This window comes from Zeus faber, assembly GCF_960531495.2.
Source record: "Zeus faber genome assembly, chromosome: 3".
Classification (NCBI taxonomy): Eukaryota; Metazoa; Chordata; class Actinopteri; order Zeiformes; family Zeidae; genus Zeus; species Zeus faber.
The window spans coordinates 29214953-29228483 of record NC_137190.1 but is presented as its reverse complement, the minus strand read 5'-3'; the positions used below and the strand labels follow the sequence as shown (position 1 = coordinate 29228483).

The 13531-nt window shown below is 41.5% G+C and overlaps 1 protein-coding gene across 1 annotated transcript; it reads right to left on the bottom strand.

Annotated features, from left to right (window-relative positions):
• Nucleotides 1-12040, bottom strand: ace2 (angiotensin I converting enzyme 2; the record flags this gene model as incomplete). The annotated part of the gene is made up of 18 exons (XM_079997322.1): nucleotides 1-103; nucleotides 240-434; nucleotides 3089-3205; nucleotides 3317-3414; nucleotides 3506-3564; nucleotides 3739-3917; nucleotides 4287-4409; nucleotides 4635-4733; nucleotides 5395-5539; nucleotides 6016-6242; nucleotides 8318-8487; nucleotides 8716-8813; nucleotides 9803-9908; nucleotides 10000-10115; nucleotides 10665-10808; nucleotides 11189-11282; nucleotides 11437-11595; nucleotides 11744-12040. 18 exons carry the CDS (start codon nucleotides 12038-12040, stop codon nucleotides 1-3), a joined length of 2529 nt encoding a protein of 842 aa, XP_079853448.1.
• Nucleotides 12041-13531: the final 1491 nt, after the last annotated feature.

Here is a 13531-nt window from a genome sequence, read left to right as displayed (position 1 = left end):
TCATAATCCAGTTTGCTCGCCGTCGTCATTTTCGTAGACATTGTTGGTCAATCCATTCAGGTTTGTCTGATAGGGGTTTTCCACCCCTTTCACCGTAGATGCCCTATAACCCAAAATCACATTATTACTTTTCAGGAGTGAAAAAAACAACAACTTTGTAGTCTGCGTGTGTGTGCGTGTGTGTGCGTGTGTGTGCGTGTTTGTGTGTGTGCGTGTGTGTGCGCGAATCACCCACTCACTTTTTCCTGTCTCGCAAGCCGGTGACGATGAGGAAGACGCCCACCAGTACGACCACTCCCATCACCACCCCGTACACCACCAGCCACACCGTCACTGCCTGCTGCACGGGCGGGGCCAGCGTGCCCAGGAGGCCCTCAAACTCCAGCGTCTTGTCGTCCAGCTGGAAGGCGTCGTTGATCCGGCCACGGGATGCTCTAGATTTTGGGGGGTTTCAAAGTGGCTTTGTGATGGACACGTACAAACGTAACTTTGGGATGCATTCGGTCACACACCTTGTTTTCTACTGAGAAGAATGAAGAGCACTGTTTGAAGCCCTGAATTCAACCGGAGCCCAACAAAAACTAAACTATAGTACTACTACATCGTACTGTATATTTAAGTTAGGGATAATGTGCGGCCATTATCGCACCTCAACCTAACCCTAACCCTAACCTTATACCTAACCCTAACCATCTCTAACCTTATACCTGAACTTAACCTTCTCTAACCTTATACCTGAACTTAACCATCTCTAACCTTATACCTGAACTTAACCTTCTCTAACCTTATACCTGAACTTAACCATGCCTAACCTTATACCTGGATTTAACCATCTCTAACCTTATACCGAAACTTAACCATGTCTAAGTTTATACCGAAAGCTAACCATCTCTAACCTTATGCCTAAACTTAACCATCTCTAACCTTATACCTAAACTTAACCATCTCTAACCTGATACCTAAACTTAACCATCTCTAACATTATACCTAAACTTAACCATCTCTAACCTTATACCTGAACTTAACCATCTCTAACCTTAACCGAAACGTAACCATCTCTAACCTTATACCTGAACTTAACCATCTCTAACCTTATACCTGAACTTAACCATCTCTAACATTATACCTGAACTTAACCATCTCTAACCCTAACCCTAACCCTAACCATCTCTAACCTTATATCGAAACGTAACCATCTCTAAGTTTATACCTAAACTTAACCATCTCTAAGTTTATACCTAAACTTAACCATCTCTAACCTCAATACCTAAACTTGACCATCTCTGACCTTATACCTAAACCTAACCATCTCTAAGTTTATACCTAACCTTAACCATCTCTAACCTTATACCTGAACTTAACCATCTCTAAACTTATACCTGAACTTAACCATCTCTAACCTTATACCTGAACTTAACCATCTCTAACCTTATACCGAAACTTAACCATCTTTAACCTTATACCTGAACTTAACCATCTCTAACCTTATACCTGAACTTAACCATCTCTAAGTTTATACCTAACCCTAACCATCTCTAAACATATACCTGAACTTAACCATCTCTAACCTTATACCTGAACTTAACCACCTCTAACCTTATACCGAAACTTAACCATCTTTAACCTTACACCTAAACTTAACCATCTTTAACCTTATACCTGAACTTAACCATCTCTAACCTTATACCGAAACTTAACCATCTTTAACCTTACACCTAAACTTAACCATCTCTAACCTTATACCTGAACTTAACCATCTCTAACATTATACCTGAACTTAACCATCTCTAAGTTTATACCTAACCCTAACCATCTCTAACCTTATACCTGAACTTAACCATCTCTAACCATATACCTGAACTTCACCATCTCTAACCTTATACCTAACCCTAACCATCTCTAACCTTATACCGAAACCTAACCATCGCTAAGTTTATACCTAAACTTAACCATCTTTAACCTTATACCTGAACATAACCATCTCTAACCTTACACCTGAACTTAACCATCTCTAACCTTATACCTGAACTTAACCATCTCTAACCTTATACCTGAACTTAACCATCTCTAACCTTTTACCTGAACTTAACCATCTCTAACCTTATACCTGAACTTAACCATCTTTAACCTTACACCTGAACTTAACCATCTCTAACCTTTTACCTGAACTTAACCATCTCTAACCTTATACCTGAACTTAACCATCTCTAACCATATACCTGAACTTCACCATCCCTAACCTTATACCTGAACTTAACCATCTCTAACCTTATACCGAAACGTAACCATCGCTAAGTTTATACCTAAACTTAACCATCTTTAACCTTATACCTGAACATAACCATCTCTAACCTTATACCTGAACTTAACCGTCTCTAACCTTATACCTGAATTTAACCATCTCTAACCTTATACCTGAACTTAACCATCTCTAACCTTATACCTGAACTTAACCATCTCTAACCTTATACCTGAACATAACGATCTCTAAACTTACACCTGAACATAACCATCTCTAACCTTATACCTGAACTTAACCGTCTCTAACCTTATACCTGAATTTAACCATCTTTAACCTTACACCTGAACTTAACCATCTCTAACCTTACACCTGAACTTAACCATCTCTAACCTTTTACCTAACCCTAACCCTCTCTAACCTTTTACCTGAACTTAACCATCTCTAACCTTATACCTGAACTTAACCATCTCTAACCTTATACCTGAACTTAACCATCTATAACCTTATACCTGAACTTAACTATCTATAACCTTATAACTGAACTTCACCATCTCTAACCTTATACCTGAACTTAACCATCTCTAACCAGACATTTTTCCGACTATTGGGGTTTGGGAACTATGGGCCACTGGAGCAATGGGCAGACCCCATGTAGGCAGCCTGATTGGAAGGACGCGAATCCAGGCAGAGAATTGAAGGCCTGTGGTATCGGTCATTATTAACAGATCAGTGGTGATTATTCAGAATTAACTGCTCCCGCTGATTGCCGCTATCGACCAATCAGAATCGAGCATTTCACAGAGCCGCGTGCGAATCGAGAGTCGTTGATATCCGACGTGTCCTCACCTTATGGCAGCCTCCACCTCTTCCTTCGGGACGAACGAGGACGGCTTGGCCGGATCCGTGACCGCTATGTAGAAGGACACGCGAGGGGTCTCTTTGTAGGCGAAGACGTTCTCCGATCTGGAGGTACAAACTGAACTTTTTGTCGTGGTCTTGGGGTTGAAAGTAAAAAAAAAAGAGGCAGCAAAGGCGGGAGCGACTCAGATCTGTGTATGAAAGGTCGATACTGACGTGAAGTGAAGGGTCCTGTTCTTTCGGCTGTAGTACTGCCTCATGGCGTAGGCGACGTTGGTCTTGAACAGGTACAGCTCATTGGCATTCCAGGGATACTAAAAAAATAATAATAATAATCAATCAATCGATAATCATTGGACACCCAGGCTAAGTTGTTCAAATTCATCTGAACTCTATTTTACTTACGGCATCACTACCCAAGGCAGTCTTTAAACTGATCCTCACTTTGATGGCATACACTGAATCTGTAGATAGATGGAAGATAGAGAGACAACCCACTTTAACAACACATACATGTCAGGCTTTGTTGTCGATCGTATTTTTCAAATAAAATCCAATGAATCGATCAATGGAGTGAAGGACCCGGCTCAATCAAGGACGTGTGCTTGATCCAGCGTACCGGGACATGAGAGACTCACATGGATCGATGTTTGTGTTCCAGCCCACTTTTCTGTTATTCTTCCTGTTTTCTTCCACCAGCCAGTCACGGAGGGTTTGGAAATACTCCAGCAGCGGCTTGGCGTCCATCTTGACGTCGCCGGAGATCATCTCCAGAGCCCTGGTCCACGACTTAGACCTTCCGAGCTCCAGCATGTTCCTGGAGAGGAGAGGTGGCGTCACCGATTTTGGCGGTCATGACGACACTTAGCGGCGACAACAATGCTCAGCCCAACGACGTGATGGAGAGGTCTGATATTGTAAAAGGAAAACTGCTGCATTATTGAACATCATGATCAGGCACGTGCAGAGGCCGCAGAGACCCCCCCACCTCCCGCTCGTCGACAAATTGATCAGAGCGGCAAAAGCTGGGGGTCCATGTGCCTTTTCTTTTTTTCTCTTACCGTCTCTGCACAGGCCGCATCATGATATATTGGAGAATAACCGATGCACCATAGCATCACAGGCAATCAAGATAGGAAAGGATGTATTTTTTCGCATGACAATATGGGGTGGATTTTGTCCACACCTCAGCTTGGCTCCGGCCTCCTTGGAGCCAGTGATGTCGCACTTAAACAGGGCATCCGTGTGGCCCGCCGCCTGGCACAGCGCCTTCTGGAACTGGAACTGGTAGATGGTTCTGGTGAAGTACCTGTTGATGTGACCCCACATAGATAAGACGAAGGAACCATCTGATGAAACGGTTATAGAAAAAAAAAACACGCGTGCACACACACACACACACACACACGCACACGCACACACACACACGCACACACACGCAGTACATTCACGTGTTCTGTAATAACAAATCCAGTGGTTTTGACTTGGCTTTATCTAATTTCAAACTGAGGGAATGAGAGAGATGGAAAGATACCTGATGAAAGAGTAGTCTCCAGACACATGGAACAGAGCAGGAGGGTCGCAGTAGGTCTCATCTCGGGGCAGAGGCTCCACCACCCCCACCAGATCCCTCCTGGTGGAGACATTCACACGTCAACACTGACCCCTACTGGCCGGCTCTGGAATCACAGCCCACAGCACCGCATCGCACATTAAATATCCACATTATGGATATATAAAAATATATAACAATTTCTGTGGTCTCATTCCTATAATTATGTATGTATGTATGTATGTATGTATGTATGTATGTATGTATTTATGTATGTATGTTTGTATGCACAAGAGATTTTTTCTTTGTATATATATATTTATAAAGATACACATTTTATATTTATCATATGACACATTATATATATATATATATATATATAGTTTGTATGCGCATTATTTACATCTTTTTTACGTTCAATCTTTTTTTAAACAACTGTTAGTAAAAGATAAATGCTTGGCAACGTACACCTTTTTTGTTTAGTGAAGTAGCAGTTAGTTTAATGAAGTAATACCTGGTGCAGTGCATACTAAATAAAAACACTGTTTCACACACGCTGCTAAGATGACCATAAAACCATAAAAAAATACAAATCTCAGCTGATTCAGGGATCAGGAGTCCAGCGCACATTTAGAGCAGCTAATCAAGAAGAAAGAAGAAGTTAGAAGAAGAAGTTTATTAACCACTAGGAGTGTCTTCTCCACACTGTGTGTGTGTGTGTGTGTGTGTGCTCTTAACTTACTTCATTTCCCACCACTGCTTCATCCACTGGTCCTGCTGGAAGTCTCCCCTGAAGACCTGCCACCTCCACTTCTCCAGCATGTAGGTGAAGGGCAGCGTGGCCACAATGGTGAGGGCTTGCTTCAGCAGGAAGTTGATCTCCGTCTCTACACGAAAGCAAGGCAGGGCAGATGTCGCTTCGGGTATTTCGCTTCAGATGATGACAAGAAATAATGCGAAAGGGTTTTCAAGCATGTGACTGAAGTCTATTGTGAATTTTAGACCATATACAGTAGTTATTACTCTGGAACTAGACATGAACTAGACATCTGCCTCGGACACTGTGTTGATGTGCTGGAGTTCAATCCGTCAAGCCATTTGAGGGTTAAAACAACTGGTCCAAGGCCCTGATAGGATACGCTTCTTTATCAACAGAACCAACAAGGTTCTCTCCCGGAACGTCAAAGAGCAACCTTTGTCCTGGGTGCGGCCAGGAGAAAGATGACACGAGGTCCTGAGAAGCACTATCCGGTCCTAATCACCCCTGTTGAGATCCGTATCGCCACTACAATGACAGTAAAGAGATATTCTATTTCATTCTACCACTCAGATCGTATACGTGAAGTTACCACATGAGCACTACCGTTATCTGAGGTGAAGCTGTCGGGCAGGAGGCCCAGGGCATGCAGGTGTTTGGGCGTGGCAGCGGAGAGAGACATGATCTCCCCGACGGCCTCGTGGAAGCCCTCGTTGGCGCCATCCCTCAGGAGGTATGACAGGTTGCGGTAGGCCATCTGGTACTGGTTGTGGCCCATCTCGTGGTGCGCTGTCAGGAAGTGGTCCATGTTGACCTTGGTGCACATTTTGATCCTGGAACCAGTTAGACAGATACAGACGCAAGTTACTGAATCGGAGTTAAGGCAGATCGAGCAGATCAAGACTGAGTTCAGGGCTTGGCATGGCTAGGAACAGGATAGGGAAGTTAATAGTAAATTTAAGATAGATAGATAGATAGATAGATAGATAGATAGATAGACAGACAGACAGACAGACAGACAGACAGACCGACAGACAGACAACAGAAAACAACAAGCGATAATAATAAAGTAATGAAGAAATACAAATTGTCAGTATGAAAAACGAACATTTTTTATTTTATTTTATTAAGTTATTATTATTATTTTATTAATAGTATTAATACTGGAATAATAACAATAAATACATAATAAGAATAAATAAAATAATTGATACGTTATTATTATTATTATCATTATTATTAATAATAATAATAATAATAATAATAATAATAATAATAATAATAATAATAATAATAATAATAATTAATATAGCTGCAGGGAGCAATACACCAGATCCAGTTTAGTTGTGTTGGTTGTGTTTCCTGGATTCTCTGAAACGCAGCACAATATATAGAGCAATAGAGTGGAAATAGAGCTGCACTCTCAGTGACGGGTTGCTGTTTGGTGCCGTGTCAGGCACGTCATTTATTTGTTTCGTTACATTACATTTTCAGTAACTTGTGTTTCCATGTAATACGAAAAACGTTGTGGTATTTCTGTGCCTGGCTGGATCTAAAACACATCACCCAGTCGCACATTTCAGTGGTTTCGACTGGATGTGGCGACGACTTTTGAGGCATTACTTTTTTATTGTATTTTTCATTAATCTACCAGGTAAGAAGCTATATACTGTAAATATTCACATAAATCGATAAGTAAATAACGTCCAACCACTACAGTGTGACCGAGTCTACACCGCCCATGGACACGGTCCAACTGGACATTCCCAATCAGAATCTGTACATTTATAGTAAATAGTATGATGATGTCATAAAGCGTCTTACTGTAACTCATGTCGTTCAATTTAGAACGAGACGTGTGACGTGTCAGTCAACCAAGAGCAGCTAAATATTTTGGGTCAAAGTTGTTCGGCCATTCATTAATATCTGCTTTGTGTGTGGATCGATTTGGTTGAAATTTAAACCACGAAATCCTTGTTGACATACATACAGACATTAAATGACACCTCAACCGTGTTCGTAGGTTCTGGCGAAGTATGTGCCCCAGATAGTTTTAGCCGGGTTGGAAATATTTCCGTGTAAAACGCACTGGCTCGTCCCTGAAACACCACAAGGTGTTTTGTGACATCGCGGTTCAAACAAGATGACAACCGTGTTCGTGTGTTATGCCGAAGTTGCTGTTCCAGATAGTTTTAGATTAAGAAATTCTGAGAATTTCCTCCCGAACAATAACAATAATAAATTGTTATAATATTGTTATAATATTAATATTACCAATTAAAAAAATATTTATTGTAGTCATGATATGCCGTTCAGAATGAAAAGGATTAAGCAAAAATATTCCTGATGTCTCTAACAGTTTTTATAGGTGTTCTTATGTAATTCTTCCCCTCCTAAACCCCTAAAACAGTAAAAGCTGAGCTACATGATTATGAATGAATGTTTAATAATATTTAACATTAATGTTTAATAATATTAAACATTATTCCATAATTGTGTAGCTCTCTCATTCCGTCGTAAAGATAGAGAGTGGTTATAACATTATTCCAATCACTCTCTATCTTTACGACGGAGAGAGAAGTCAGTCTGATCCATCCCTTACTCTCAATCATTACCCAGAGTGAGATAACGTGAAATATCAAACTACCTCATAAAGTAATCAACAAAATAAATGAATTATCCTTGATAAAGATTTGTCAAAAACAACCAGTTAATCCAGTTCAGGGGATTTCAGGATTAATAACGTGTTCTCTTATCTTATATCATCTTATAAAATGAACCTGCATCATACCTTTATTTCCTTATCCATTTTTCATTAAGAGCTTAGACGTCACGTGTGTGTGTGTGTATGTGTGTGTGTGTGTGTGTGCGTGTGTGCGTGTGTGCGTGCGTGCGTGCACGCGCCCACCTGAAGTCCTTTCCGTTGCCCATGTCCCAGGCCGTGGGGTGACACACCACCTGTACACCTTCGGGTTTCACCAGCATGGAATTGTTCCAGAAGTTGTCGAACATTTTGTACAGGCCCACGGACATGAAGAACTGCTCTGCCTCTTCGAAAAGCCGCCTCTCAGTCCAGCCCTGAAAATGGCGTGTTTGCCGCGCAATCTCGTTTACATTTGAACACTTTGCCGGAATGTAATAATGTCTTCAAACGCAATTTCTGATTTTCCTCTCACTGTAATTACTAACAAAAAAATGAGTAATTACCAGTGAGTAATTGTTCCTTTTCACATTTTTCTCCTTTTCAATTGTTGTGAATTATCCCCGTCATTTTTAAAAGACAGACAGTATCGCTCTTTCTCGTACCTGTTCTACCATAGCTATGCTGACGTCGATGTCCGGTTTTTCGGGGAAGGGGACAGAGAGGGGGTACAGGTTGTTCCAGAATCTCCCCCACATGTCGCCTGAGAGGAAAAGTTCAAAGTAATATTATATCATTTTCGTTTTAAACGGTGTTGTCCCCGTCGCTTCAAGTTGTACAACTAGCTGTAAAGATGCTTACATGGCCATGATGTCTCCATGCCAAACTCAAAAGATGCATTTATGTATACATGTAAGCAAGAGGATTCAAATACAATAACAATAACTATATATATATATATATATATATAGACCTAACTTATGAGAGTACATTTTTACACTTTTCAACCCTCACATTAGGTCTGGGTCCCAGTTAAGACACAATAAAGGCATTGAGAGAAGAGAAAGAATAAATAAATAAAACCAATTCTTTAAATTGTAATGTTTAATTTAAATGTAAAAATTTAATTAAATAAATAAAAAAAAAAGAAAAAAAAAAAAATATATATATATATATATTTTTTTTTTTATAATAATAATAATAATAATAATAATAAGAAGAAGAAGAAGAAGAAGAAGAAGAAGAAGAAGAAGAAGAAGAAGAAGAAGAAGAAGAAGAAGAAGAAGAAGAAGAAGAAGAAGAAGAAATAAATAAATAAATAAATAAATGGAAATGAATAAATGCAATTTAAAAATCGGCATGTTTGGTTAAATCCTTCTGGTAATTAGAACACAGAGGTGGACGTCCAACAGTAATAAATACATAGGAGATTGTGAAGAGAGATACAATGATTAATGATGAGTTGGAGTCTTAAGATTAGTGGAATAAAGTATACTGAAATCCCATCTGGCGTTACATTTAGTGGATGACCTCACCTCAATATAAAAAATATATATTTTGGAAAATACTAAATGGGATCGACAACATAGTTGTTGAGAGGAGACTTGAAACTTGGCGTTATTTCAGAGCCGTTGGGGGAATTGGGGGAATAAAAATACAATAACTTTGCTATGACGCATATCTTGCTTAGGGTGTTTTGTTGACTGCTACGTAAGACTTGGCTGTTCCAAACTGGCTCTTCAAACTACATACCAAGCAGGTGGGCTGGTAGAGGTCCCTCTGGACTGATGTGACCAGGGTAAACATCTATGAGCCTGTCCCTCACGTAGGCATGTAGCTCCTTGTATAGTGGCAGGATCTGTGGAAAATAAATATACACTCGGTGACAAATGATACACGCTGGGTGTGCTACAGAAACCCATAGAAAACAGGGTGGATATTGGACGTACTTCTTGGTAGATGTTAGAGACATCTTGCATGAGTTCATCTCTGCTGTACTTGTAACGAACGTCTTCCTCGATGGTTTCATAGTTATTCCTCCAATATGCTCCGTAGTCTTCAAAACCTGCGTATGTTTGTGTGTGTGTGTGTGTGTGTGTGTGTGTGTGTGTGTGTGTGTGTGTGTGTGTGTGTGTGTGTGTGTGTGTGTGTGTGTGTGTGTGAGGGATAGAGAGAGAGAGAGAGAGTAAGATACCGTGCCCTTTGAAACTGACAAATTGTATTGACTATTGGTAGTCTATGCAATGTAGAAAAATGAGCTACATACAGCATTAGATTGAAAACACTTCTCATTTATCCACTGTTAGTTTGTCCCCAGTTTCTGAAACCGTTGTTGCAGAAGAGCTGTTTATTATTCAGCTGTTTACCGTCATGTATTGCATTACCTAATCCAAGGTCAAACCGAGCCATGGCAAGTCATCTTAAAACACTTCCTTGTGGAACTATGGAATAAACCTGCAAAGTGCCCTCGAGGGCAACGTGCAGACAGGCCAAGCCCTTCAAGTTCACGAGTAGGTCGGCGTCAATTTGGAAACCTTTCTGGAGCATTTGTCTTGGCTGATTCAACTGACTGCGTTTTCCAACAAACAGCCCGTCGTGCCACGGCTGCGTTTACCGTTGAGTTTGGCTGCCTCGTTCTTCAGCTCCACGTAGTCCTCGTACAGGGGCCTCATCTTCTTCCCCACCGCTTTCCTCCAGCCTTCCCACACATGCAGGCGCTCAAAGTAGTCGCGGCTGTTGGCCATGACTTGCTCAAGGCCTGGGACGATGAAACGAGTGAGAGTGAGAGTTTGAAATAACTTTGAAAAGACAAATCCCATTGATTTGTACATGCCTTGGTCCCAAGGTACAGCCTGGGATCAAGGCATGTGTGTTGTCCCTGTTTAAAGGACACTTTGATGGCTCCCACCTATCTCTAAGCCCTAGCACAGGCTTATGGCAAGTCAAGGATGGATAAACCGACAAATAAGGTGAAAACCCCCACGTATACAGTACGTGGTAAATGAAACTATGTATTGAATGTGTTTCTATATTACTTCTATCGCTCAGCAACTTAAGTCAAAACCAAAGACTTCTCCAGCAGATATGTTCATTCTGAGCGACTCAATTTGACGTTTGCCTTATTGGTGCGCTGTGTACCTGGCTCCAAAGTCTGGCAGTTAGAGGGCTTGTCCATGAGGCACACTGTCGCCGTGCTGTAGATCGTGCTCATTTCACTCATGACTTTGCCCAACTGCACACAACAAAACCAAACAAAGAAATAAGAAAGTTTCGGTCAACCCCAACTCTCATCGCCGATCGACAGCAACTGTGACTCGACGGTTGAAAAACTCCAGTCGCAGGCTTCATCACAGAACGGATCACAGAACGGCAGATCGTGTATTTACGTGTGCGGCTTTATCCTGAGGCAGGGCTCCCGAGCCCTTGTCCTGTAGGGAGATGAGTTGCAGCTTGATCTCTGGATCTGTGATCTGGTCGATGGGGTACTCCCTGGACTGCTCGGAGATGTTGTTGTAGAACTTGTCCCAGATCGCCCCCTGCTCCGACTGACACAAACGGGACAAGTTTGAGGAGCGCTGAGAAATAGTTCAGTCCTCCATTGAAACAAAAAAATCGAAACACGGGTTTGGGTTTGGTTGACTTGGCCTGTGATCGGCTTTGGGAACGCGTCCCCACTCAGCAACGATCCCTCACCAGTTTAATGGAGTTCTCCTCCGTGATGTTGGTGTTGTAGGCCCACGACGCCAGCGAGTACTGGTACATGAGGGGCGAGGCTTCTTTGTCAAACCCTTCCAGGAACGCTCTCGCCCGGATCTCCAAGTCCGACTGCCCCGCCGCAACGCCACAGGCCAGCGCCGCCAGCACTACGAGGAGTCGGCAAAACATCTTGACTGCTTTGAGTCCGTCCACACTGAGGGCGGGGAGGGCAGGTCGGGCTGTTTTACAGTACCGGGCGCTCATTACGCCGCCTTGGCCTTTGGACAGCGCCATAATTTGAAGGCGTTCCTGAGATTTACTTGACAGTAAAGGGTGTTTTGTTGGACGCTGTGTATGTCACTGGACAATTTTTGCACAATGTAGAGGGAGGAGACTTTGTGTACATTGACCATATGACATCAACAGGATTGAAGTGGGGGTACTGCTTCTGGGGCTACGATTGTAACAATATATCTAAATCCATGTAATCACATAAACATATATACACACACACACAATGAAGAGCACAACTTCTTGTAGCTTCCAGTCACACACTTTAATTTCTGCACACAGGGTTAATTCTTTCACAAACCTTTTAGGTTGTGTCCTCCCTTGGGTTCCGGCTAAAAAGCGTGCCCCATCCTCAAAGCTCGCCTAATCTTGTCCTGACCAATTATTTTCTGCACATGTGATGTCGAGCTGACTGTATACTCTCTGTATCTGTGACCTCGAACTGACCAGAGATTCTCTGACTCCCTGAAAATAAACCGTTGGACTCAGAGAGATGCTCCTTAGCGCATCTCTGATCCGACCCTGACAAGTAAAACCAACGTCTGTCTGCCACTTTATTTAAGACCACCGACTGACAAACTGCAGATTAAAGCCACCCTTTAATTTCTGTAACACAATCTTCCGCCATGGCCCTTTAGAAATGTGTGGCTCACATCCTTAAATGACAATCAATGCCTAAAGCCTTTAAAAGTCAATACTTTGGAGAAGTTATTTGGTTTGTGATTCCACGATGGGGCTGATGCACTGATATTACATGAACAAATATCCATTAAAAGTAAAGGTAAAATAGATTCAAGTCTCCTATCCAACATCCTTACGTGCACGTTTCACGTAAACGTAGCTTTGAACATTTATTAACAACAACAGATAAAACAGAATTTTCACCCGTACCAACCCACATTAACTAAACTTTACCTTTAAATACAATCATTAAATACATATACTGCGTGGATCCATTTGATATCTCAAGCTTGGGACATCTTAGATTCTGATAAATTTACATTTTAGTTGCGTCCCATAATATTGACTCAACTCCGTCACCTGAACACATTCACCCCTCTGAGATATTTGGAATATTCCACAAGTCACACGTTCAACAGGAGGTAGCATCGTCTGAACTTCCTGGGTGTCGTGGGAAGAAGTCAAGTAAGCTCTCTCGTTCCCTTTACTGTATTTTCACTGATACTTTGATGTTGACTGACAAGTACAACCCTGTTTCCGTAATTACAGTTTGAAAGTCATTTATTTATTTATTTTATTTATATATTCAAGGTTAATTATTAGAATGTCCTTATTGTCCTCACACCATTAGCATGAATGCTACTGCTAATTAGGTAAATGTGTATATTAATATGTACGCTAGTTCTCAGTAAAAAAACTCAGCCCTGTTACGTCAACTATTTTAAGCCATCTTCAGCACAGAAACCTGGGTAAACACATATTTTGAATGGTTCAATGCAATGTGTTCCGAGATTCGATGTTGACAAATGAATG